The sequence below is a fragment of the Taudactylus pleione genome, unplaced genomic scaffold (assembly GCF_031769625.1).
Source record: "Taudactylus pleione unplaced genomic scaffold, aTauple2 ptg000481l, whole genome shotgun sequence".
NCBI lineage: Eukaryota > Metazoa > Chordata > Amphibia > Anura > Myobatrachidae > Taudactylus > Taudactylus pleione.
In genome coordinates, this window is record NW_028284883.1 from 1375814 (window position 1) to 1402327 (window position 26514).

At 45.6% G+C, this 26514-nt stretch overlaps 1 protein-coding gene across 1 annotated transcript in view; it reads right to left on the bottom strand.

Annotated features, from left to right (window-relative positions):
- LOC148502831 (cytochrome P450 2F3-like) overlaps positions 1 to 26514 on the bottom strand; it is a 67344-nt gene that overhangs the window by 20337 nt on the left and 20493 nt on the right. The window contains exons 3-4 of the mRNA XM_088449293.1: positions 20377 to 20539; positions 18929 to 19078 (exon numbers count right to left, since the gene is read on the bottom strand). Of these exons, the coding sequence (XP_088305419.1) occupies positions 18929 to 19078; positions 20377 to 20539 (313 nt within the window). The remainder of the gene's footprint in view (positions 1 to 18928; positions 19079 to 20376; positions 20540 to 26514) is intronic.

Genomic DNA, 26514 nt, shown 5'->3' on the forward strand with positions numbered 1-26514 from the left:
ACCCCCTCCTTTGCCTATGTCATAGGTGGATGTATAGGCTTGTATGGCCTTTTGCTGCTCCTCCATCCTCTGAAGCATATAGAGGGTTGAGTTCCACCGCGTCACAACCTCTTGCTTCAGGTGATGGCGGGGCAGGTTCAAGAGTGTTTGCTGGCGCTCCAGTCTTCGGCACGCAGTCGCTGAATGGCGAAAGTGGCCAGAAATTTTTCGGGCCACCCAAAGCGTCTCCTGCACGCCCCTGTCGCTTTTCAGAAAATTCTGCACCACCAAGTTTATTGTGTGAGCAAAACATGGGACGTGCTGGAATTTGCCCAGATGTAATGCCCGCACAATATTGGTGGCGTTGTCAGATATCACAAATCCCCAGGAGAGTCTAAGTGGGGTAAGCCACTGGGCGATGATTTCCCTCAGTTTCTCTAAGAGGTTGTCGGCGGTGTGCCTCTTACTGAAACCGGTGATACACAGCGTAGCCTGCCTTGTAACGAGCTGGCATTTCTGAGATGCTGCTACTGGTGACGCTGCTGCTGTTGCTGCGTAAGGTGATACATCTACCCAGTGGGCTGTCACAGTCATATAGTCCTTAGTCTGCCCTGTTCCACTTGTCCACATGTCCGTGGTTAAGTGGACATTGTGTACAACGGCATTTTTCAGGACACTGAGGACACTTTTTCTGACGTTTCTGTACAGTCTCGGTATCGCCTGCCTAGTGAAGTGGAATCTAGACGGGATTTGGAACCGGGGACACACTACCTCCATCAATTGTCTAAATCCCACTGCACTAATGGCGGATACCGGACGCACGTCTAACACCAACATAGCAGTCAAGGCCTCAGTTATACGTTTTGCTTCAGGATGACTGCTGTCGTACTTCATCCTCCTCGCTAAGGACTGTTGGAGGGTCAATTGTTTAGTAAAAGTAGTGGTGTTCCTACTTCCTCTCTGGGATGATGAACGACTCCCAGCAGCAGCAACAGCAGCAGCGGCAGCAGTAGGCGTAGCAATGCAGGATCCTCCAGAGGAATCCCGGATAGGAGAGTCAGTCATGCCAGTGACATGGCCTGCAGGACTACTTCCGATCCTGACTAAGGAGGAAATTGACGAGGAGGGAGTTGACGGTGTGGTTTGCAGGCGCTTGGATACAACAGGACAACGGGATTTAGGTGTCCCTGGACTGCTTACGGTCTTAGCCAAAGTTTCTGAACTTGACAGTAACTTTTTATGAACGCGCTGCAGGTGCCGTATAAGGGAGGATGTTCCTAGGTGGTTGACGTCCCTACCCCTACTTATTTCACCTTTACATATGGTACATATGGCAAGACAGTTGTTGTCCGGATTTGGATAGAAATATTGCCAGACCAAAGAGGTGGAATGTTTGGTCTTCTGCCCAGGCATGACCGTGATGGGCTTTTTCATCCCACGGACAACAACTGTCTCCCCCGGAGCCTGATTTAAACAAACCACATCACCATCAGAATCCTCCTCGCCAACTTCCTCCTCAGCGCCAGCTACACCAGTATCCTCATCCTGTTGTACTTCAACAGTGACATCTTCAATTTGCATATCAGCAAGTGGACTGTGGGTGCTCCTTTCAGCACTTGCAGGGGGCGTGCAAATGGTGGAAAGAGCCACCTCTTCCCGTCCAGTGCTGGGAAGGTCAGGCATCGCAACCACCACCACACTTGGACTCTCCTTGGGGATTTGTGATATCTTCTTAGAAAGCACAGTTCTTCGCTGTGCTTTTGCCAGCTTAACTCTTTTGATTTTTTTAGTGGGAGGAGGGCTTATATCGTCATGTGAAGCTGAACCACTAGTCATGAACATACTAGGGATCGACCTTAGCCGTTCCTTGCCACTCCGTGTCGTAAATGGCATATTGGCAAGTTTACGTTTCTCTTCAGCTGATTTAAATGTCTTTTTCAAGGTCATTTTCCTGAACTTTGCCATTTGGGATTGTATGTGCCCTCTACTATGACATTGGGCATCGGCCTTGGCAGACGACGTTGATGGCATGTTATCGTCTATGTCATGACTAGTGGCAGCAGCTTCAGCACTAGGAGGAAGTGGTTCTTGATCTTTCTCTATTTTATTTTTATCGGAGAAAGTTTGGTCCTCCATTTATGTTATATCGATTTGATATATACGTGCGGCTAAACACAGAAAATAATTTTTTTTTTGGTTTGGACTGGAGTGTACTTTGTGGGTTACAGCACCCTTTAACGGTCAAGCCAGCCGGCCCTTTACTTATGACACAGGCGCACGCTTGGCACTACTATGTTGATGCACGTGCGGCTACTGCGCACACAATTCACAAACACAGAAAATAATTTTTTTTTTGGTTTGGACTGGAGTGTACTTTCGGGGGTTACAGCACCCTTAACGGTCAAGCCAGCCGGCCCTTTACTTATGACACAGGCGCACGCTTGGCACTACTTTGTTGATGCACGTGCGGCTACTGCGCACACAATTCACAAACACAGAAAATATTTTTTTTTTGGTTTGGACTGGAGTGTACTTTCGGGGGTTACAGCACCCTTTAACGGTCAAGCCAGCCGGCCCTTTACTTATGACACAGGCGCACGCTTGGCACTACTTTGTTGATGCACGTGCGGCTACTGCGCACACAATTCACAAACACAGAAAATAATTTTTTTTTTGGTTTGGACTGGAGTGTACTTTCGGGGGTTACAGCACCCTTAACGGTCAAGCCAGCCGGCCCTTTACTTATGACACAGGCGCACGCTTGGCACTACTTTGTTGATGCACGTGCGGCTACTGCGCACACAATTCACAAACACAGAAAATAATTTTTTTTTGGTTTGGACTGGAGTGTACTTTCGGGGGTTACAGCACCCTTTAACGGTCAAGCCAGCCGGCCCTTTACTTATGACACAGGCGCACGCTTGGCACTACTTTGTTGATGCACGTGCGGCTACTGCGCACACAATTCACAAACACAGAAAATAATTTTTTTTGGGTTTGGACTGGAGTGTACTTTCGGGGGTTACAGCACCCTTTAACGGTCAAGCCAGCCGGCCCTTTACTTATGACACAGGCGCACGCTTGGCACTACTTTGTTGATGCACGTGCGGCTACTGCGCACACAATTCACAAACACAGAAAATAATTTTTTTTTGGTTTGGACTGGAGTGTACTTTCGGGGGTTACAGCACCCTTTAACGGTCAAGCCAGCCGGCCCTTTACTTATGACACGGGCGCACGCTTGGCACTACTTTGTTGATGCACGTGCGGCTACTGCGCACACAATTCACAAACACAGAAAATAATTTTTTTTTGGTTTGGACTGGAGTGTACTTTCGGGGGTTACAGCACCCTTTAACGGTCAAGCCAGCCGGCCCTTTACTTATGACACAGGCGCACGCTTGGCACTACTTTGTTGATGCACGTGCGGCTACTGCACACACAATTCACAAACACAGAAAATAATTTTTTTTTGGTTTGGACTGGAGTGTACTTTCGGGGGTTACAGCACCCTTTAACGGTCAAGCCAGCCGGCCCTTTACTTATGACACAGGCGCACGCTTGGCACTACTTTGTTGATGCACGTGCGGCTACTGCGCACACAATTCACAAACACAGAAAATAATTTTTTTTTTGGTTTGGACTGGAGTGTACTTAGGGGGTTACAGCACCCTTTAACGGTCAAGCCAGCCGGCCCTTTACTTATGACACAGGCGCACGCTTGGCACTACTTTGTTGATGCACGTGCGGCTACTGCGCACACAATTCACAAACACAGAAAATAATTTTTTTTGGGTTTGGACTGGAGTGTACTTTCGGGGGTTACAGCACCCTTTAACGGTCAAGCCAGCCGGCCCTTTACTTATGACACAGGCGCACGCTTGGCACTACTTTGTTGATGCACGTGCGGCTACTGCGCACACAATTCACAAACACAGAAAATAATTTTTTTTTGGTTTGGACTGGAGTGTACTTTCGGGGGTTACAGCACCCTTTAACGGTCAAGCCAGCCGGCCCTTTACTTATGACACAGGCGCACGCTTGGCACTACTTTGTTGATGCACGTGCGGCTACTGCGCACACAATTCACAAACACAGAAAATAATTTTTTTTTGGTTTGGACTGGAGTGTACTTTCGGGGGTTACAGCACCCTTTAACGGTCAAGCCAGCCGGCCCTTTACTTATGACACAGGCGCACGCTTGGCACTACTTTGTTGATGCACGTGCGGCTACTGCGCACACAATTCACAAACACAGAAAATAATTTTTTTTGGGTTTGGACTGGAGTTTACTTTCGGGGGTTACAGCACCCTTTAACGGTCAAGCCAGCCGGCCCTTTACTTATGACACAGGCGCACGCTTGGCACTACTTTGTTGATGCACGTGCGGCTACTGCGCACACAATTCACAAACACAGAAAATAATTTTTTTTTGGTTTGGACTGGAGTGTACTTTCGGGGGTTACAGCACCCTTTAACGGTCAAGCCAGCCGGCCCTTTACTTATGACACAGGCGCACGCTTGGCACTACTTTGTTGATGCACGTGCGGCTACTGCGCACACAATTCACAAACACAGAAAATAATTTTTTTTTGGTTTGGACTGGAGTGTACTTTCGGGGGTTACAGCACCCTTTAACGGTCAAGCCAGCCGGCCCTTTACTTATGACACAGGCGCACGCTTGGCACTACTTTGTTGATGCACGTGCGGCTACTGCGCACACAATTCACAAACACAGAAAATAATTTTTTTTTTGGTTTGGACTGGAGTGTACTTTGGGGGTTACAGCACCCTTTAATGGTCAAGCCAGCCGGCCCTTTACTTATGACACAGGCGCACGCTTGGCACTACTTTGTTGATGCACGTGCGGCTACTGCGCACACAATTCACAAACACAGAAAATAATTTTTTTTTTGGTTTGGACTGGAGTGTACTTTCGGGGGTTACAGCACCCTTAACGGTCAAGCCAGCCGGCCCTTTACTTATGACACAGGCGCACGCTTGGCACTACTTTGTTGATGCACGTGCGGCTACTGCGCACACAATTCACAAACACAGAAAATAATTTTTTTTTTGGTTTGGACTGGAGTGTACTTAGGGGGTTACAGCACCCTTTAACGGTCAAGCCAGCCGGCCCTTTACTTATGACACAGGCGCACGCTTGGCACTACTTTGTTGATGCACGTGCGGCTACTGCGCACACAATTCACAAACACAGAAAATAATTTTTTTTTTGGTTTGGACTGGAGTGTACTTTCGGGGGTTACAGCACCCTTAACGGTCAAGCCAGCCGGCCCTTTACTTATGACACAGGCGCACGCTTGGCACTACTTTGTTGATGCACGTGCGGCTACTGCGCACACAATTCACAAACACAGAAAATAATTTTTTTTTGGTTTGGACTGGAGTGTACTTTCGGGGGTTACAGCACCCTTTAACGGTCCAGCCAGCCGGCCCTTTATTTATGACACAGGCGCACGCTTGGCACTACTTTGTTGATGCACGTGCGGCTACTGCGCACACAATTCACAAACACAGAAAATAATTTTTTTTTTGGTTTGGACTGGAGTGTACTTTCGGGGGTTACAGCACCCTTAACGGTCAAGCCAGCCGGCCCTTTACTTATGACACAGGTGCACGCTTGGCACTACTTTGTTGATGCACGTGCGGCTACTGCGCACACAATTCACAAACACAGAAAATAATTTTTTTTTTGGTTTGGACTGGAGTGTACTTTCGGGGGTTACAGCACCCTTAACGGTCAAGCCAGCCGGCCCTTTACTTATGACACAGGCGCACGCTTGGCACTACTTTGTTGATGCACGTGCGGCTACTGCGCACACAATTCACAAACACAGAAAATAATTTTTTTTTTGGTTTGGACTGGAGTGTACTTTCGGGGGTTACAGCACCCTTAACAGTCAAGCCAGCCGGCCCTTTACTTATGACACAGGCGCACGCTTGGCACTACTTTGTTGATGCACGTGCGGCTACTGCGCACACAATTCACAAACACAGAAAATAATTTTTTTTTGGTTTGGACTGGAGTGTACTTTCGGGGGTTACAGCACCCTTTAACGGTCAAGCCAGCCGGCCCTTTACTTATGACACAGGCGCACGCTTGGCACTACTTTGTTGATGCACGTGCGGCTACTGCGCACACAATTCACAAACACAGAAAATAATTTTTTTTTTGGTTTGGACTGGAGTGTACTTTCGGGGGTTACAGCACCCTTAACGGTCAAGCCAGCCGGCCCTTTACTTATGACACAGGTGCACGCTTGGCACTACTTTGTTGATGCACGTGCGGCTACTGCGCACACAATTCACAAACACAGAAAATAATTTTTTTTTTGGTTTGGACTGGAGTGTACTTTCGGGGGTTACAGCACCCTTAACGGTCAAGCCAGCCGGCCCTTTACTTATGACACAGGCGCACGCTTGGCACTACTTTGTTGATGCACGTGCGGCTACTGCGCACACAATTCACAAACACAGAAAATAATTTTTTTTTTGGTTTGGACTGGAGTGTACTTTCGGGGGTTACAGCACCCTTAACAGTCAAGCCAGCCGGCCCTTTACTTATGACACAGGCGCACGCTTGGCACTACTTTGTTGATGCACGTGCGGCTACTGCGCACACAATTCACAAACACAGAAAATAATTTTTTTTTGGTTTGGACTGGAGTGTACTTTCGGGGGTTACAGCACCCTTTAACGGTCAAGCCAGCCGGCCCTTTACTTATGACACAGGCGCACGCTTGGCACTACTTTGTTGATGCACGTGCGGCTACTGCGCACACAATTCACAAACACAGAAAATATATTATTTTTTTAGCACTTGGGGGGAGCACCCCTGATGGACAGAGCACCCCCTGGACAACACTACAGCACTCCTTTAGGACTGGGACACTGCACAGGACTTTGGAGTGGACACAGCCCCTATGGAGAACTGACTGCACAACACAGTCCAGCCAGCCCCTATGGACTTTGAAGTAGTGGACACAGCCCCTATTAACAACAGCAGCACAACACAGCCAGCCCCTATGGACTTTGAAGTAGTGGACAACAGCAGCACTACACTACACTACACTACACAGCCCTAACTCCCACCCTCCCTCTTCACTGTCCACAGCCGAGTAAGAAAATGGCGCCGACGCGGGTACCTTATATAGGATCCAAAACCCGCGAGACTCGGAAGGCGGGATGATGACGTTTTGCCTCGATTTCAGATCCGAGTCAGGCGGGAAAAGTCGAGCCTGACTCGGATCGGACTCGGATCGGGGGGGCTCGGGGGGGTTCGGATTTCAGAAATCCGAACCCGCTCACCCCTACTAAGAATAGGATTAGATCATCAACGCTGATAGGATTATCCAGGTCAGCTTTCCATACATTAGCAAGCATTCATATATTACATTATAACAAAGTTCAATTGTAGAATGTTCAGGTAACTGTGTCAATCAGTATACAGCATGAGTGGGGTTAACCTGTTTGTGCCAATACAGTATACTTATTGAGCTCAGGTCTCTATATGTGACACAGCTATCAGATGAATTTAGACTGTCAGCGCTGATAATATTACTAAGCTTCTGATCTCTCACTGCAAATAGTCATATGCCGATCAGTACACAGAGATAGAGGAGGTAGATTGTCAGCCTTTATATGTTTATCTCCGGTCTTACAGAGGAATGGGTATGAAATACCGCCGGCCACATGGCAGCGGCAGCCCGACAAGAGCAGAGTTCAAAGCAGCGGAAGCCCGACAGCACTGGAAATCCCGATCGTGGAGAGGTGAGTATCTACTAACCTAACCCCCCTAACCCTAACCCTTCTTAGGGGTGCCTAACCCTAAATTCCCCCCCAAGTGCCTAACCCTAACCACCCCCTTCCCCACTGCCTAAACCTAAGTCCCCCGGGGGGGTGCCTAACCCTAAGTCCCCCCTGGGGGTGCCTAACCCTAACCCTCCTTCCCCCTAGCCTAACCCTAACCCTCCCAGGGGGGTGCCTAACCCTAAGTCCCCCCGGGAGCCCTAAACCTAACCCCCCCGCGGCTGTCCGCTCGCGGCGCCCGGCATCCCTACGATTGGGATGCCGGGCGCCGGCCTCCCGGCATCGGGGAAATGCGGGCGTCTACATCTAGACGCCCGGCATTTCACCCTTGCCAGGATATGACAGTCGGGAAGCCGGCTACCTGTATTTAGGCAGTCGGCTTCCCGATTGCTTCCCCTTACAGAACATTGCTGTCAGTGCATAACTATAAATATGCTGAGACAGTCTGCACCAATATGATGGTTAGGCTCCGATCTCTGGGCCTGATTCAGACCCGAATGCTATTTGCGACCGCTCGCTGGCTAAAAGGGGCCGGCTATTTAAACCATGCGCTCGCACTGCGCCGCGTAAAGCCGCCCACTAAGTAATAGCGAGTAGCCGCACTATGTGCTTGCACCTGTCTAAAGATGCTCCTTTGCCACTCGCAACACACGTCATCTCCGGCAGTTGAAGGATTAATCGGTAACATCGAGAGCCATCGCAGCTGCTCGCAGCGCTTGTGGAAGCCTTTTCCCACCACTACATTGCGAGCAGTTCAGGCTAAAATACAACCCAGTCACGTTTGTAATGACGCTACTTTGCTAATTATGCACACCCATTAAACCCCCATTTACAAACACTTTCCCCTGTTACCACCCACAAACGGCGCAATCTGTCACTCAAGATAGCGGCCAGGATGCGTACTATGAGCGGGCGATTTCACATCGCAGATGCTAGTTTGTGCACATGCACTGTGACTTATATGCATGCGCAGTTGTGCGAAAATCACTCAGAGCGAGCGAGCGAGCGAGCGCAGCTTTGCGTCCAGGTCTGAATTAGGCCCTCTATACAATAGCAGACACACACTGTTCTATCTAAACGTGTAGGATTAGTCCACTTTATGCCCTTCGCTAACTGCAGGTCACACACACACACATATATTGGGAGTTGCTAGCACTCCTAAAGCCTACATGCATTTTGTTGATGCTTTGTCAAAAGGCTGAACTGATTGCTTGGACTAATGCACACTAAGGCCCTGATTCAGAGCCGGACGCTCTGACCAGAGCGCTCGCTCTGAATCAGGGCCCACCTCCATAAATATGGAGCGTCCTCCTTGACGCTCGTATAGCTGTGGGTCACCACCCACAGCATATACGAGCATGCAGGATGATGGTCGCGATGGTCTTGACCATCGCGACCATCGCCACTGCGAGCAGAAGCCTGCGGTTGAGTTTCTCAACCGCAAGGCCCGGAGTGATTTTGGCTCTATCAGAGCCAAAATCACTCCCACTGACATCACTAGTGATGTCAGTGGGGCCGGCTTCTCACGGTAGGTGTTCCCTTGGGAACGCCTCCGTCTGGCAGGCACACCCCCGGCACGCCCACCAAAGGGGGCGTGCTGTCAATCAACATTGACAGCACGCCCCCTTTGATCAGACACTACGAGCGAAGGAAAGTCCTTCACTCATCGCATCTCGCGCATGCGCACGACGGAGCACCCTCCATCGTGCGCATGCGCAGTGCAGACTATCGACCCACTTGCGAGCGGACAGCCGCTCGCGAGTGGGTCTGAATCAGGGCCTAAATACCCACTGTGGCCAATGAATTGCTGGGTACATTTTTAAGTCTTATCCAATCAGTAGGTGCCATTTAACACCATGTCAACCTATTACATATTGCCATTTTCAGTTGATGTATTTAATACCATGACAGATACCGTTACAAGGCTCTCAGTAGTGCAAAAACACATAAATGGAGATGTACTAAACTTTGGAGATAGATATAATGGAGAGATATAAAGTAAAGAGAGATAAAGTACCTACCAATTAGCTCCTAACTGTTACTTTACAAGTTATGTTTGAAAACTGGCAGTTAAGAGCTGATTAGTTGGTACATTATGGGGGTCATTCAGACCCGGTCGTTAGCGCCGATGCGCTCGGACCGGGTCGATGGCCCCCCACAGAGCATGTGCACGACGGCGCCGGCGCCATCGTGCGCATGCGTGAGACCCGCTATGACCGACAGCGCTGGTCATAGCAGGTCTCGATCCAAAGGGGGCGAGCTGTCGATGTTGATTGACAGCTCGCCCCGTTTGGATGGCGGGCCGGGGGGGGGTGACAGCCCAAACGGGGGCGTTCCCATGGGAACGCCTGCCGTTTGGGGGAGGCCCCACTGACATCACTAGTGATGTCAGTGGAGAGCTTCCGGCTCAGACAGAGCCAGAAGCTCTCCGGGGCTTACGACAAGGGAGACCCTACCCTAGGGTCTCGTCGTAAGCCCCGATGGTCGCGATGGTCTCTGACCATCGCGACCATCACCCTAGCGGTCGTTAGAGCTGTGGGTGTTAACCCACAGCTTAATGACCGCAACAGAGGCGGGCGGTCAGGATGCAAGTGGCCGCCCAGTTTCTGAACGACCGCTTGCATCCTCTGACCACCTCTGAATGAGGCCCAATGTCTCTCCACTTTATCTCTCTCTTGAACTGTGTTACAATTTATTATATGAATGCTTGCTAATGTATGGAAAGCAGACCTGGAAAATGTTATCAGTGCTGATGATCTAATCTAATCCTTCTCTTAGATTGGGATGTACTAAAATTTGGCCAACATTTTTCCTTTGCTGTGAACCTTGTCTCACTGGACCACATTCTCATCATACATTTGGACTTTAAGTTTGGGACTTCTAGAGAGCACATGAGAAAATCTGATTACTGCTGTCTAGGTAACTTGATATAGTTCAAGGCCCAAACATGCAGCACTCCAACCTTCCAAAGTGACACACATTACCCACTTGCCTCCTACATGCACTGAGACCTCTCCACATGCCTTCCAGACTTCACCACCTCCATCAAATGTCCCCTCATTGCCCTCACAACTCCCCACATGCCCCTCAGACATCCAAAATTGCCCCTGACACCCCCTCAGATGCTACTCATGTGTCCCTCAGACCACTCTATACGCCCATTAGATGTCTCCACATGAGCCTAACTAACACCTTCCACACTCACTGAATAATCTCCAGAAAATACTAAATGTCTTTCTGACTGACCTCATGTCCATATGGGCTTATCTACAATTCTTACCCCCTTTTTTCATACAGTTCCCTGGTATATCCCCCATTATAATACACACTATGTAGCATTTGCCACTTTCCAAATTATACTCCCCACAATATATATGTTTTCTTAATTTTCTCCCCACTCCTGACTTCTTCACAACTAAATGACTTTCTCCTGTAAGTAGCATGGGACTCATGACACAAATCATGTAGAGGAAGGAGGATAAGTACACTGCACCCCTACTTCCTACTCTGGTATGCTGTGTTTACTCCATCTAATAATCCACAATGTTCTGTATTGTGTAGAGATTACATGTTGCATAAATTGGCTGCTCCATTTAGTCTTATTCTTTACTATACTACAAGTGAGATCAGTAGCAGCAAGCTGGGGGCCACGGTTGAAAGGTCATCAGGCCGCTAGTAGCCTGCAGCCACCTATTGCCCACCACTGGCATAGGTTTGCCCAAGATTAAGTACACAGCTACACCACTTTGTCCTATGTAGGCTTCCAGAAATGCTTACTAAGTCTCAACTTGCGTGCATTCCACCTAATCTATTACCAAAACATACAATCACTCAAATCATTGATGTAAGCATACTCAGTTTACATTTAGATTTCACCCATCATAACGTTATCATTACAGATATGTTATGATAATACATAGTTCAAAGGGATATGTTATGATAATACATAGTTCAATTACCAATATTTAAAGGACTCGACAAATCACTAATTCCATTTCAAAAGAGATGTGCATTTCAGTGGAACATTGAGAACATTGATCATTTTAATATCTTACGTCATTGTTTTCAAGAAGTAGGGACAGACCAGATGGGCCAAGTGGTTCTTATCGGCCATCAAATTTTATGTTTCTATGTTTAAGCATTTTGGTATCACTAGTTTTTCTTTTCCTGTATTTTATTCATTAAATCAATATACTTATGTCATTACATTTATTTTTTTCTCTATTAACTAAATCTGCTATTGCATTCATTGCATTTTTATTGCTGCTCCATTGACATCAGTCTGTGAACCTTATTCATTTATTTGCATTTATTGCCTTTTGTTATATGTAATACCAGCTTATTATCTATAGTGTAAGGTTATACTTTATTCATATAATCACCTTGTGCATCAAAGGATTGAATTTTCATAATAGCAATAATCCCAAAACCAACAAAAACATAAGGATCCTATTACTGTGTCCCCCATGCTGGCACCTACAGTCTGTTTTCTTCATAGATAGTTTTTCTTTAGAATACAGTATAATGTAGATCAAATAACAAATGACAAAGTAACTGCAGACAAATAAAATAAACATAACAAAAGAGTGCCAAGAACTGATCAGTTAGGTCAAAATACTCTAGCACTGTATTGTTCAACTGAGAATGAAATTTTGATTTAAGGAGAGGAAATACGGTGAGAAAAATAAAACAGTGGGGGTGAGAGTGAGACAAGGTGGAATTAAAAATACAAATCTGCAAAGAGTTAATGAACACACTCTGCAGATAGTAAGGCACAGCTAGTCAAGGGTGAGTGAGGCACATCAGCTATTTAAGGGTCAATCTAAAATGTGTTGTCAATATATTATGAGCTTTAGCTGGCACACTCTCTCAATGTACAGTAAATGGTGAGTTGGATAGCATGTTTTATTATGTAATCCATCATAGAAATATACTACATTATCCCCATATTGTAAGTGAAGAGGGGTTGGGGAATCTCTACAGGAGAACATGACATTGCTGCAGATATTTCAAATGAGTATTTTAGAGCATTTTTTCAGCCACAGAGATTGGAAAAGACTTAAATATTTATGGAGAAAGTGGAATGCAGATATCAGTGATCATTTGTATAAGTTCTTTAATTTTTGCCCAGAGCTTTAATAACTTTGGGTAACTCCACCACATGTCAGTGAATGTATTGACTCGGAATCAATGACACACATTCTCTGAAAATTGGGAAAAGGCACAGATCCATAGATTCAGCAAGGTTTTAGACAAGTTTTACTATACAGTATTGTCATCAAATCCTTATAACAGAAAGCTTATCATACAGTATGTCTTCCAAACAGTGTCACATTCCCTCCTTCCATCTCCCTTACAGCTGATAGTTTTGACCGTTTCCATTCCCCAAGCATTGTACCTGAGGTTCATTAATGACTACACCCTTTAAGTTCACTGCCCATATCCATATGCTCACCCAATCCTGTCACATCCACCTTTGCATTACAAACAGTCCCCCTTTCCTCTCCAGGGATGTTACCAAGGCCACAATCCATGCAATTTGTACTTCCATTTTTAATTTTTTTTTAATTTCTGGTTTGCCTGTCATATGTCTGCCTCAACTGCATTTGTCCTGAATGTGGCAATAAAACTAATTTTCTTCTGTTGCTGTTCTTTTACTCTCTCTCTCTGTAATGCACTGCCTTAGGTCCCTATTCCCCTGTTTAACCTCACCTATAAAGTCCTATTATATTACTCCCCATCTCACATCTCAGACGTTGTTAAGAAATAATCCTCTGTTCACCCCTTCACTCTATCAATTACTCATACCTCTCCTATCACCACCTCCCATCCCCACTTTCAGAACTTTGCCTATGCTGCTTTCTATCTAAAAAACTCCTTGACCCACTAAACGATTTTACTAGATTGTTTGCTCTTCATGCTCTAACTGTTTTTTCTGATCATTTCAATTTACCTCTTCCATCTGCATTTCTTTGCATTCCTTGACGTAAACTACTCCCTCCTTTCACTTCACCTGCCCCTTCCACTGACAACATCAAAAAGCATTAATGAATCAATAAAGTTCTGTGCTTACAAGCTAGAGCAATGTATATCCAAAACTGTGTTTGCTGTAACAGTATCAAGGTGTGCCGGGGCCCGGTGTCCACATACCGGGTCCGGCAGCACTGGTGTTGGCTATGTCTGTGAGAGAGCCGGCAGGAGGTCCTTAGTGCCCACTGTTCTAGTGCTTACCCGGCATTGGCGTTGTTACAGCTATCAGGAGCTTGCTGTGCTCCTTCCCTGATGACTTCTGGATTGTAACTGTGGCTCCCATAGTGCTGCACTGCCTCACAGTAAGAGTTTTAAAGGTCCATACATGCCTCCTGGTGATGTCACAGGAGGCACATAAATTCAAGTCCTGCTTATATAAGGAAGTCCCTGGGAGCACTCCAGTGCCAGAGTATAGGCTCCATTACCTTACTCCAGCGTTCCTGTGTTACTTGGCTTCTGATTCCTGATCTTGGCTTTTGTTCATGACTCTGATTTTGTCTGCTCTTTTGGTACTGTGTTTGATATCTGGATCTGTCCTTGGATATCCTCTGTGACCTGCATACTTTACATCTGCTCCCTGGTACTGTCTTGCTCGTTTAGTTCTGACCGGCCTACCATTCAAAAGTTTGGGGTCACTTAGAAATGTCCTTATTTTTTAATGAAAAGCACTGTTTTGTTCAATGAAGATAACATTAAACGAATCAGAAATACGCTCTATACATTGTTAATGTGGTTAATGACTATACTAGCTACAAACGTCTGGTTTTTAAAGGAATATCTACATAGGTGGATAGAGTAGGGATGAGCGGGTTCGGTTCCCTGAGAACCGAACCCACCCGAACTTCGGGGATCCGGGGCGATCCGAGCCCAAGCTCGGATCTCCCTGTCTGCCCCGGATCCCTCTCCCGAGGCAAAACCTCGAGATCTGCTGTCGGATCTCGAGGTTTTGCCTCGAGCGGCCATTTAAAAAAAAATGCCTTTGCCTTTAATGGGCAAAGTGCTGATTGGCTGACAGAGCCGTCTGTCACGGCTCTCAGCCAATCAGCATTATGGTGCTCATTTGCATGTAGCACGGACTCGTGAGATCCGTGCTACATGCATCTGTGTGATTGACAGTGACACAGAGCACAGATGGGTCAGTGAGACCCGTCTGTGCTGCTGTGTATTTCAATGACACAGATGCACGCACGGACCAGGAGATCCGTGCTACTTGCATCTGTGTCATTGACACAGAGCACTAACGGGTCCGTGAGACCCGTCTGTGCTGCTGTGGTAAATAAAAAAAAAAAAACCTGTGTAAAAAGAGAAAAAAATGGCGTGCCCCCCCCCCAAAAAAAGAGCAACCAGCCCCGGGCATTAGTGACCCAGTGCTGGGTGTGCTTAAATACAGGGGACAAACGACATAGGGGTCCCCTGTACTTAAACACAACCAGCACCGGGCTAGTCAGAACCAGAGCTGGTTGCCAAAATACGGGGGACAAACGACGTAGGGGTCCCCCGTATTCTGCGCAACCAGCTCTGGGCTCTGATCCGGTCCTGGTTCTGGAAATACAGGGGAAAAAAATGAGTAGGGTTCCCCTGTATGTTCCAGAACCAGCACTGGACTTTTTCTAGCGGGGGGCTGATGCCACAGCCAGGGGAGCCCTTTCACCGGGCCCCCCAGCCGCAGCATCAGCCCTGACCGCTAGTCAGCCCAGGCCGGGGATCCCTGGAGAGCTGGGGACCCCCCCAATAAAGGGGTCACCCTCTCCAGGGCACCCCAGGCCCAGGCTGATAGCCCGGGGCTATCCCCGCCACCCCTGGTGGCGGTGGGTGGCGGGTTGATTGTGTGGTGTGGTGTAAATAAAGAATATCAAACATTGTCTTTACAAGTAGAACTGCAAGTCCCAGCAAGCCTGCCCCGCATGCTGGTACTTGGAGAACCACAAGTACCAGCATGCAGGGCATTAAGGGCCCACTAGTACCTGTAGTTCACCTGTAAAAAAATGTTTAAAAAAAACACAGGACACACACACCGTGACAGTATAAGTTTATTAAACATACATACACACACACACACACACACATGTACACATACTCACCTATGTAACCCTGTAGCATCGGTCCACTTGTCCGGTAAAGTATCCATAGGGGACCTGTGAAAAAAAACATACTCACCATCTCCTATGCGAGGTTCTGTCCTCTTCGTTCCAAAGTAGGCATCCCCGGACTTGGCAAAAAAAAAAAACGAAAACGCGATCCACGAACTTAGTACCGTTCTATAGAACGGTACTTCCCGAATGAGAGCTTAGCGGCGGGGTATCACCATGGAAACCCCGCTGCTAAGCGTTCATTGGCTGAGAGAGGCCATCTCCCGTCTCTCAGCCAATGAACGGCTCCCTCCATTGTAGTCAATGCTGGGAGCCGCAAGGTTATTAAAGTTTACCCTGCGGTTCCCACCATTGACTACAATGGAGGGAGCCGTTCATTGGCTGAGAGACGGGAGATGACCTCTCTCAGCCAATGAACGCTTAGCAGCGGGGTTTCCATGGTGATACCCCGCCGCTAAGCTCTCATTCGGGAAGTACCGTTCTATAGAACGGTACTAAGTTCGTGGATCGCGTTTTCGTTTTTTTTTTTTGCCAAGTCCGGGGATGCCTACTTTGGAACGAAGAGGACAGAACCTCGCATAGGAGATGGTGAGTATGTTTTTTTTCACAGGTCCCCTAGGGATACTTTACCGGACAAGTGGACCGATGCTACAGGTTACATAGGTGAGTATGTGTACATGTGTGTGTGTGTATGTATGTTTAATAAACTTATACTGTCACGGTGTGTGTGTCCTGTGTTTTTTTAAACATTTTTTTTACAGGTGAACTACAGGTACTAGTGGGCCCTTAATGCCCTGCATGCTGGTACTTGTGGTTCTCCAAGTACCAGCATGCGGGGCAGGCTAGCTGGGACTTGCAGTTCTACTTGTAAAGACAATGTTTGATATTCTTTATTTACACCACACCACACAATCAACCCGCCACCCACCGCCACCAGGGGTGGCGGGGATAGCCCCGGGCTATCAGCCTGGGCCTGGGGTGCCCTGGAGAGGGTGACCCCTTTATTGGGGGGGTCCCCAGCTCTCCAGGGATCCCCGGCCTGGGCTGACTAGCGGTCAGGGTTGATGCTGCGGCTGGGGGGCCCGGTGAAAGGGCTCCCCTGGCTGTGGCATCAGCCCCCCGCTAGAAAAAGTCCAGTGCTGGTTCTGGAACATACAGGGGAACCCTACTCATTTTTTGTCCCCTATATTTCCAGAACCAGGACCGGATCAGAGCCCAGAGCTGGTTGCGCAGAATACAGGGGACCCCTACGTCGTTTGTCCCCCGTATTTTGGCAACCAGCGCTGGTTCTGACTAGCCCGGTGCTGGTTGTGCTTAAGTACAGGGGACCCCTACGTCGTTTGTCCCCTGTATTTAAGCACACCCAGCACTGGGTTACTAATGCCCGGGGCTGGTTGCTCTTTTTTGGGGGGGTGCACGCCATTTTTTTCTTTTTTTACACAGGTTTTTTTTTTTTTTTTTTACCACAGCAGCACAGACGGGTCTCACGGACCTGTCATTGCTCTGTGCCAATCACACAGATGCATGTAGCACGGATCTCCCGGGTTCGTGCTACATGCAAATGGGCACCATAACGCTGATTGGCTTCCTGTCTGCCACTGCAGTGCCACTCCTAGATGGGCCACGTGTTTGTGCCGCCCCCTTGTGTCGCTTAGCATAGTCATCCAGCTTCCTCGGTACAACCTTTTGGCCTAAAAACAATATTGTGAGGTGTGAGGTGTTCAGAATAGAGTGGAAATGAGTGGAAATTAATGTTATTGGGGTTATTAATAGCGTAGGAACAAAAAAAGGCCCATTTATGTGATTTTAGCGTTTTTTTTTAATTTTTTAAGAAAAAATCCAGATCCAAAACACAAAACCCAGAACCCAAAACACGGAAGGGTGGTTTTGGCAAAACCAATCCAGATCCAAAACACGAAGAAAGATCCAGATCCAAAACCAAAACACAAAACACGAAAAGTGTCCGGTGCACACCCCTAGTATAGAGGCCCATTTCCGGCATCCATCACTCCAGTGTTCTAATTGTGCATTGTGTTTGCTAAGCGCGTTAGAAGACTAATGTATGTAGTTTGAAGGACAAAATTATTATTTCAAATAAAAATCATTATATATAACCTTGCCAATGTCTTGACTATATGTTGTCTTCATTTTGCAACTCATTTGATAAATAAAAGTCAGTTTTCATGTACAACACGAAATTGGGTGACTCCAAACTTTTGAATGGTAGTGTATATCTTCTCCACTCCATCCAGAGTACACCAGCGCCTGTATAGGGGAACCTATTCTGAGAGCCGAGACCTGTGTGTCAGACGCAGCTAAGTTCATACCTTCTTGCAAGGGTCCCTGGTGAATACCGCCGGCACATTCGACTCCACGTCTCAGAAATAAGTCACCCCAATCCCTAAATAAAGGTTACATCCACTATCCACCTGAGAGTCGCGACAAACAGTCAATATAATCACTAATACCTCTTTTACCCCAGAGCTAAAACCCAGGTTAATGCTGGGTCAACCCAGATCGCAGCTCAGTGTAAAGCGATCCCTGAAAAATAACCCGGGTCAAGTGACCAGGCAATCCAACCCAGGTAGCTACCAGGATCGGACACAGGATGGACCTGGGTAATGGTGCAGTGTAAATGGCACAAACCGAGTTATCCACCCTGGGCCATGCCTAAAATTAGCTGATTGGTGGTTGTGGAGCAGTCATCTCCCACTTTTTATGACCTCACAAGTTTAGCAGGGCAGACCCAGGTTCAGTGTGAATGGGGCTGACCTGAGAAAAACTCAGATCGATGGTGCTGTGTAAATGGTATCTGACCTGTGTCTGACCTGGGTTGGAACAATGTCTGAAAACCCAGGTCGGACCCAGGTTTTTGGTGGAACAGAGGCATAAGTAATGTTGTGCTGCATTTGGCATTGGTTATTGTATTGTTAAACAATATACAATAATTCAAGATACTGTGAAATAAATAATCAAACAGTTTATATAAAAATTTTAACCTTTTGTTTTCTCAAACTCTTTGATAAGGAAATGTATCTCCTCCAGTATCCGTTCTTCCACGCTCCTCTTCCCCATACCAAAGTTCCTCAGCGTCAACAGAGCGAAGCGCCGACGTTTTATCCACTTCTCACCATTGGTGAAAGCCAAGTCTATGGTGTTAAACATTTTGGTATATAATCAAAGTTTACATATACAGGTATGTAGAATCAAACACTTCCAAAAGAGCCAAAAAGTGTTAATTAAATGAGAAGGTTTAGGTAGGACATCTGCAAAAACAATATATTGCAACATAGCTTGTTTCTTATTAGTTCACTTGTATTCTGAATTCCTATATATAGACACTGCAGGCACATAGCATGCATGCAAATGTACTGACTGAGATTGCTGATATGCAAGGGGCAGAGACATAATACAGAACTCCCCTGTATTCTCAGACAATGTCAGGGTTCCTAGTAACCTCATAGCCAAGTGTTAAGCTTTAGATAAAAGGCCAGAGTAGTAAGAGTATGTACTGTAGGAGAATGGAGCAGTGACAGATTTCTATATTAGGCGAGTTTATACTTAGGAAAGACCATGAGACTGTGGCCCTGATTCAGACCCGATCGCTAAGCTGCGCTCGCATCAAAAAGGAGCTGGGTATTCTAATAGCATGATCATACGGCAAGGCATAAGGACGCCCTCTATGTTTTTGCGAGTGGCGGCTGTGCGATCGCAAAATAGTGTAATGCCGCACCCTTGCCGCCCGCAACTAACGTCATCCCCAGGAAGTGTTTAAAACCATCGGGAATATCGAGAGCCATCGGAAGCACTTGCAGTGCAAGCAATGTGAGTGCTTCAAGTATAATTACACCTGCTGCCTCTTCAAATGACGCACCCATGAGGCACCTTTGCTAATTATGGACACTCATTAAATGCTGTTTTGACGCCCAGACACGCCTGCATTCGCAGCAACACTCCTCCGTTCAAAAGCACCTTCCCCTGTTACTACCCACAAATGGCACTGTCACTCAAAGTAGCGTCCAGTCTGTGTACTACGAGCGCTCGCTTCCTGATCGCACTTACTGGCCTGCGTACGCGCACTGCGGCCCATAAGCATGCACAAACGTGCGATTACCGGCAAAAGCGTGCGAGTGCAGTTTAGCGACCAGGTCTGAATCTGGCCCTGTGTCCACCAGTTCTAAAAATTTAGTCTGTGTTAAAACTCCATGTACAGCAAAGGTTTTGTAATCCTAAATGATATATAGGCCTGGGAAAGTTTCCCATTTTGAACTTTCTCCCTCACTTGCAATTGCCACAAAAAAAAAACCTTAAGATGTTACTTTCACATTCCAATCATAGAATCCTAGTCCTAGACCTCATACTGCTTTTCTGCTTCTGCAATTCTCCAAAAAATCTAAATAGATGATCTAACAGAACATTTGGGAATTTAACTTTATCAGAACCTTACCATGTACGCCTATGAAGTTCAAGAAAACGGGATAGTCCCCTCTCTCGCCAAATATATCATTTTGGTCAATCAAAGCCTCCTTATTGGCGTCGTATCCAGATATGACCAGTCCTGGTTTGGGTCCCAAATACAGGGTGTATACTGGTCCATATTTATCTTTTAGCTGTGAACAAGTGAGTAGAATTATTAGACACTTTTCAGAGATAAAAACAGTTGTTGTCAATATACACTACAATCCGAACATATCTACAGTAGCAACATAAAAGTCTAAAGCATCTTCTAATATTTTTTTCAGAATATTTATGATCTCAACACAATGGGCCGTATTCAATTTGGAGTGAAAAACCGTTCTTGGTGAAACTTTTTTGCAGATGATGTAATTTTCACCGATTTCACTTATCCCCGTATTCAATTTGTCCGACTTTTCACCGGTGTGAAAAGTCAATACATCAGACCCGGTGGAAAAGTTACACCAATGAATAGGTGGTGAGAAAAAGTGCAGAATTGGGGTTTTGGGGTGCAGACTTCCAAAACCACCCTGCACCCTTTGGACAGGCCCCCAAAGGTAATCTGTGTCAAAACATTTTTAAAAACGTTTTTCAGGACACCCCAAAAAAGTAGTTTTGTTTTTAGGGCAAAAAAAAAACAAAGTTGGAAAATAAACTCCAAGTATGCCCCAGGTGTTTTTTGCAGGTAGTTGTGCAGGTGGATTTTTCACGTTTTTTAAAACTTCATAATAGCAACTTTAAAATATGCTTACACCCAATTTCATGTACCCCAAATTTGATGGAACTACTTATTTTGCAAAAAAAAACATTAATTGTTATTCTTCACCACCTTCTAAAAAACGAAAAACAGCACCTATTAAGGCCGTTTAAAGACCCACATACCTTTAGCGGGGCTATTCGGTGGTACCCATAGTGAACCCCCATGTCAGAGCATCTTTTGGGGGGTGTTAGGCTGATTTCCCCAAAAATGACATGACTTTTCGCTGATTTCGTTATCGCCGGGTCCTGTTTTCACCGATTAAGAATTGAATATGGGGATAAGTGGGGATGCGCACAATAAGTTTTTGACGGCATAACCACAGATGACAGCAAAAAGTTCAGCAACGGACTTTTAGCTCCAAATTGAATATACCCCAATGTCCTTGGTCCACATCCAAGCTATGTATTCAGCTTTTAGGAGTAAATGTAATAGAATGCAAGATGACAGTTGATGTTCGCTAAACTGCACATGCGTAAAGTTCGCAATGCGCGTGTGCAAACTAGCTCTTACGATCAGAAATTTGTCTCTCCTTGAACACAGCCAGGTCGTTAGTTTGAGTGACAGAGTGAACCGTTTGTGGGTGATAACAGGGGAAGGTGCTTGAAAATGGGGGAGTGGAGATCCGAACGCAGCCGTGCCTAATTATGCTAACAGCGTTTAATGGGAGTGCATATTAACAAAGTAGTGTCATGGCACATGTGACATGGGAGGTTTAAACACTGACTTGATCGTAGTGCTTAAGAGAGGGTATGGTCAACCTTAAGCTCTACGACCAGCTCCGATGGTTCCCGATGGTCGTGATTAATCCTTATATCCCAGGAGATGACGTGTGTGGTGATCAAGAAGGGGGCGTGATGTAGTCTTACGACTGCTTCTTACCCTCGGTCGTTCAGCTAACGATCTCATCTTAGGACCGCAACTTGTGATCGCTTCATTTGCATATCCAGTCCCTTTCCTCTACGACCGTGCGGCCGCAACGACCGACTCTGAATGAGGTCCTTAGACTCTAGATTTAGAGATGTGCGGTTCGCTTAATCAGAAATCCAAATACACCTGAATTGTATGACTGCAGGCAAGTAAGTGTTGGGGTTCTGATCTCCTGAGCAGATACGGACATCCAAATCACGGTTCTGATCTTCCCACTGTTCGGAATTCAGATTTTAAATCTGAATTTTGGGTTTTGGATTGCAAAAAGTATATGATTTTATTTGTTTTATTTAAAAAAATTGATTTCTTATTAAGGTTTAGGGGTAGGGGAAATACTCCTGCACTAGTTGGTGATTGATATTGTTAGTTAAAAAAAAAACAGTTATTTCAATAATAGATTTTAATATCTTTTATATGGTTCTGGGGGTGCTGCCAGAAACAATAGGTACATTTGAGTATGAAGAAAGAGAAAATAATGTCTTTGTTGGCTCACTAGAAAAATAATATTAAAATATAACTTTAATTAGTTCCAATAAAATAATATTCCTCTCCAGTGAAATATTAAAAGCAATATTAAAAGCAATTATTGTGAATATTAATGTAAGTGTGAAAAAATAATAAAGTAAAAAATAAGTAAAAAAATAATAAAGTAAAAAATAAAAAACGTATTTCTCGATTTTCAACTCTTTATTTCACAATAAGTTCTAATATACCATGACTACAATTTACATGAAATCAAGCTCATTGTTGTAGTCTCAATTAAGAGAGTTCACTATGTCTGGACTCTTCAGATCCGATCTCACAGTGAATGCTTTGTATCAATATCCACTTGCTGTTAAACCCTATATATTTTTTAATTCTTGAGATATTAACTCTCATATAATTATCAGGGTACCGCTTAAATTTGCTTTTGTTGTAGACTATTTGTAAACAGAAAAACCAATACAGTGGGCCTGATTCAGACCCGCTCGCGAGCGCTGAGCGCTCGCAAACAGTTCAATGTTGCCCAAGTGCCCATGCGCGCGACGGAGGCGGCTCCGTCGTGCGCATGCGCGAGACCCAAATAACGATGGCCAAGCTGTCATTATGGCTCTTGCACCAAAGGGGGCGTGCTGTCAATGGTGACTGACAGGACGCCCCCTTTGGTGGGTGTGCCGGGGGCATGGCTGCCCAGACGGAGGCGTTCCCATGGGAACGCCTACCGTCTAGGGCCGGCCCCACTGACATCACAAGTGATCTCAGTGGGAGTGCTTTTGGCTCTGATAGAGCCAAAAGCACTCGAGGGCTTGCGGCAGCGAGACCCTACCGCAAGGGTCTCATCGCAAGCCCGATGGTCGCGACCATCATTTTGGCCGCTTGCTATAGCTGTGGGTGGTCATCCACAGCTATGCGAGCGGCAAGGAGGCCGCTCCAAAAAGTAAGAGGGACGGCCCTGATTCAGAGCGAGTGCTCTGTCAGAGCGTCCGGCTCTGAATCAGGGCCAGTGATGTATCATCATCACATTTCTCATGCATAGCATATTCTGAAATTGTTTGAAATAAATTTGTGCAACTCTAGATGGTAATTATTACATATTTGTTAATCATCTGAGGTGTAGTAATGAATATATACCTCATGAATCGTACATTTATTTCATATGCATACTATTACTAGTGTGGTTATTTGGGATTCATTTGTATATTGTAACTTAGATCTGATTATAGAGAATCCCCATCAAGTATCCAAGATATAAAAATAGATTCCTTAACGAGCATGTTGCGCTCATTTGTATTCATCCAAAATTACTGGGTATAATATAGAATAATATCAAACTCGTTAGGCATATGAAATGCAATTTTGGATGTATTAATAAAGTATGCAATATGCATGCGCGCTATATATATTGATGTTGTCCACTAAATTGTGCTGGTTCAAACACTGGAGATGCCTTTTCTCCTAATTGCTATTCCACATAGGATTATCAAAGGTTATTTGTAGTTCAAGACCCCTTATATAGTGGGTTCATAGTACAACTGAAATACAAGTAATATCAATATATATCTATATAAGAGCACTCGATTTCAGCACATAATATTTTTTTTATTGATTCATATACACATATCTGCGGAAAATTAGTACTGAGTACTCAAATAGCGCTGTATTACACGATACATGTAGGTATGTATCGTGTAATACAGTGCTATTTGAGTACAACTTAAGTAACACACATATCATTTATATGCACACTATGGCCCATATTCAATTAGTTTCGCACACGCAATACTTTTTCGCATGCCGTACTTTTCGCCAACTTCGACTGTTTTGGCTGCAAAAACTTTTTGTGCACGCCCCCGCTATTCGCCGTATTCAATTCCAAACGACACGAAAACGAGACCCGGCGAAAACTCAACAGGCGAAAAGTACTATCAAAAACGGGGTAATCAGCCTGACACCCCCCAAAAGATGCACTAACATTGGTGCTGACAATTGCTTCTAATTAGCTTCTTTGCACAAGTGGTGAAGAATATTATTAAGCAGTATTTTTTGGTTAAAATAAGTAGTCCTGTCAAATTTGGGGTACTTGAAAATGGTTGCAAGCATGGTTTTAAATTGCTAAAGTGAGGTTTTAAAAAAACATAAAAAATGCCACTTCAGCAAGCACCTGCAATCAAAAAACACCTCCCCAAAAGTCTATTTCGCTAGTTTTTAAGTCTGTACCCCGACTTTGTACTTTTTTGCCCTCATTTTCAAAGTCAATTTCTGGGGTGTACCTCACTTTTTTTTAGCTATATTTTTATGCAGTTATGCTGTGGGGGGCTGTCCAAAGGGTACTGAGTGGTTTCCCGATGTTTGCACCCCGAACAGCAATTCATCACCTATTCATAGGCGAATCTTTTTCGCCTATTACATTGCATTGCGTTTCTGCGTACGCGAAAACTATTTGGAATTGAATAGGGAGATAAGTTTACGCCTGGAGAAATGACGTCATCCGCGATACTTTTTCGCCGATTCCGACTATTCGCGGCTAATTCTAGCCTATATCTAGTAATGTCATGTATTAAATATAATATAACCTAACAATACTTATGGGTTATGCTGGTTTAAGCACTGGAGATACAGTTTCTCCTAATAGCTATTTCTCATAGCACTAGCAAGGGAATCGGTATGACATCCCGGCGGCCGCATGGCCGGGAGTTCGAATCCAAGCAGCGGCAGCCCAACAAACCAGCAGAGCCCAGCAGCGGAAGCCCGACAGCGCTGGAAATCCCGATCATCCTAACGTAAGTATCTACTAACCTAACCTAACCCCCCTAACCCTCACCCTCCTTAGGGGTGCCTAACCCTAATCCCCCCTCTAAGTGCCTAACCCTAACCCCCCCCTTCCCCGCTGCCTAAACCTAAGTCCCCCAGGGGGGTGCCTAACCCTAAGTCCGACCCGGGGGTGCCTAACCATAACCCTCCCTCCCCCTAGCCTAACCCTAACCCTCCCGGGGGGTGCCTCACACTAAGTCCCCCCCCGGGTGCCCTAAAACTAACCCTCTCCCCCCGAGGCTGTCCGCTCGCGGCACCCGGCATCCCTTCGATCGGGATGCTGGGCGCCTGTCTCCCGGTGTCGGGGAAATGACAGACGTCTAGATATAGACGCCCGGCATTTCACCCTCACCAGGATATGACAGTTGGGAAGTCGGATGCCGGTATTAAGCCGATTGCATACCCTAGCAAGTGTTAATTGTAGCTCAAAACCCCTTATATGATGGGCTCATAAGGCAATTAGAGTACACCTGATATCAATATATGTATGTCTATATAAGAGCACTCGATTCCAGTATGTTTTATTATTTTATTATTGATTCATATGCAGTGTACACATATTTGCAGAGAGTCAATTCTGAGTACTCAAATACTGTAGCGCTATATTGAATGATGCTCACAGATATCATATAACCATCTTCCACTTCTCATAAATTAGACTGAGATTGCAGCTTATGTTTTGCTGCTAAATGAATAGTCATGCATATATATAGAAAGGGCACCAACATTATTCTTAAGTGACACTGCATCTCATTAATATAAAGCCCTCTTTTGATAATTCATGGGCATCTTTATAATAAACAGTATCTCTCAAGAATTAATAAAGATCTAAGTTAACCTTTATATACTAATCAACTTGTGCACTCCTAAGGTGCATACACGCACAACGATTTTTGATCGATTATCATTAACAATATCGTTTATCGTTCAATCGTTGAAAAAATCGTTCAGTTTCTGAGTTAAAACAATGCACGATTATCGTTCATGCACGTTCACATTTGTAGTTTGTAGTTCAGTCAGACTGACCAACTCAACGATTTTCATTAAGGGAATATTAAAAATCGTTTGTAGTTCAAAAAAATTGTTCATTACATTTAGTAAATGAAAGATTTTAGTAAACGATTTTCGTTCATTTTTCACTTGAAAAAATGA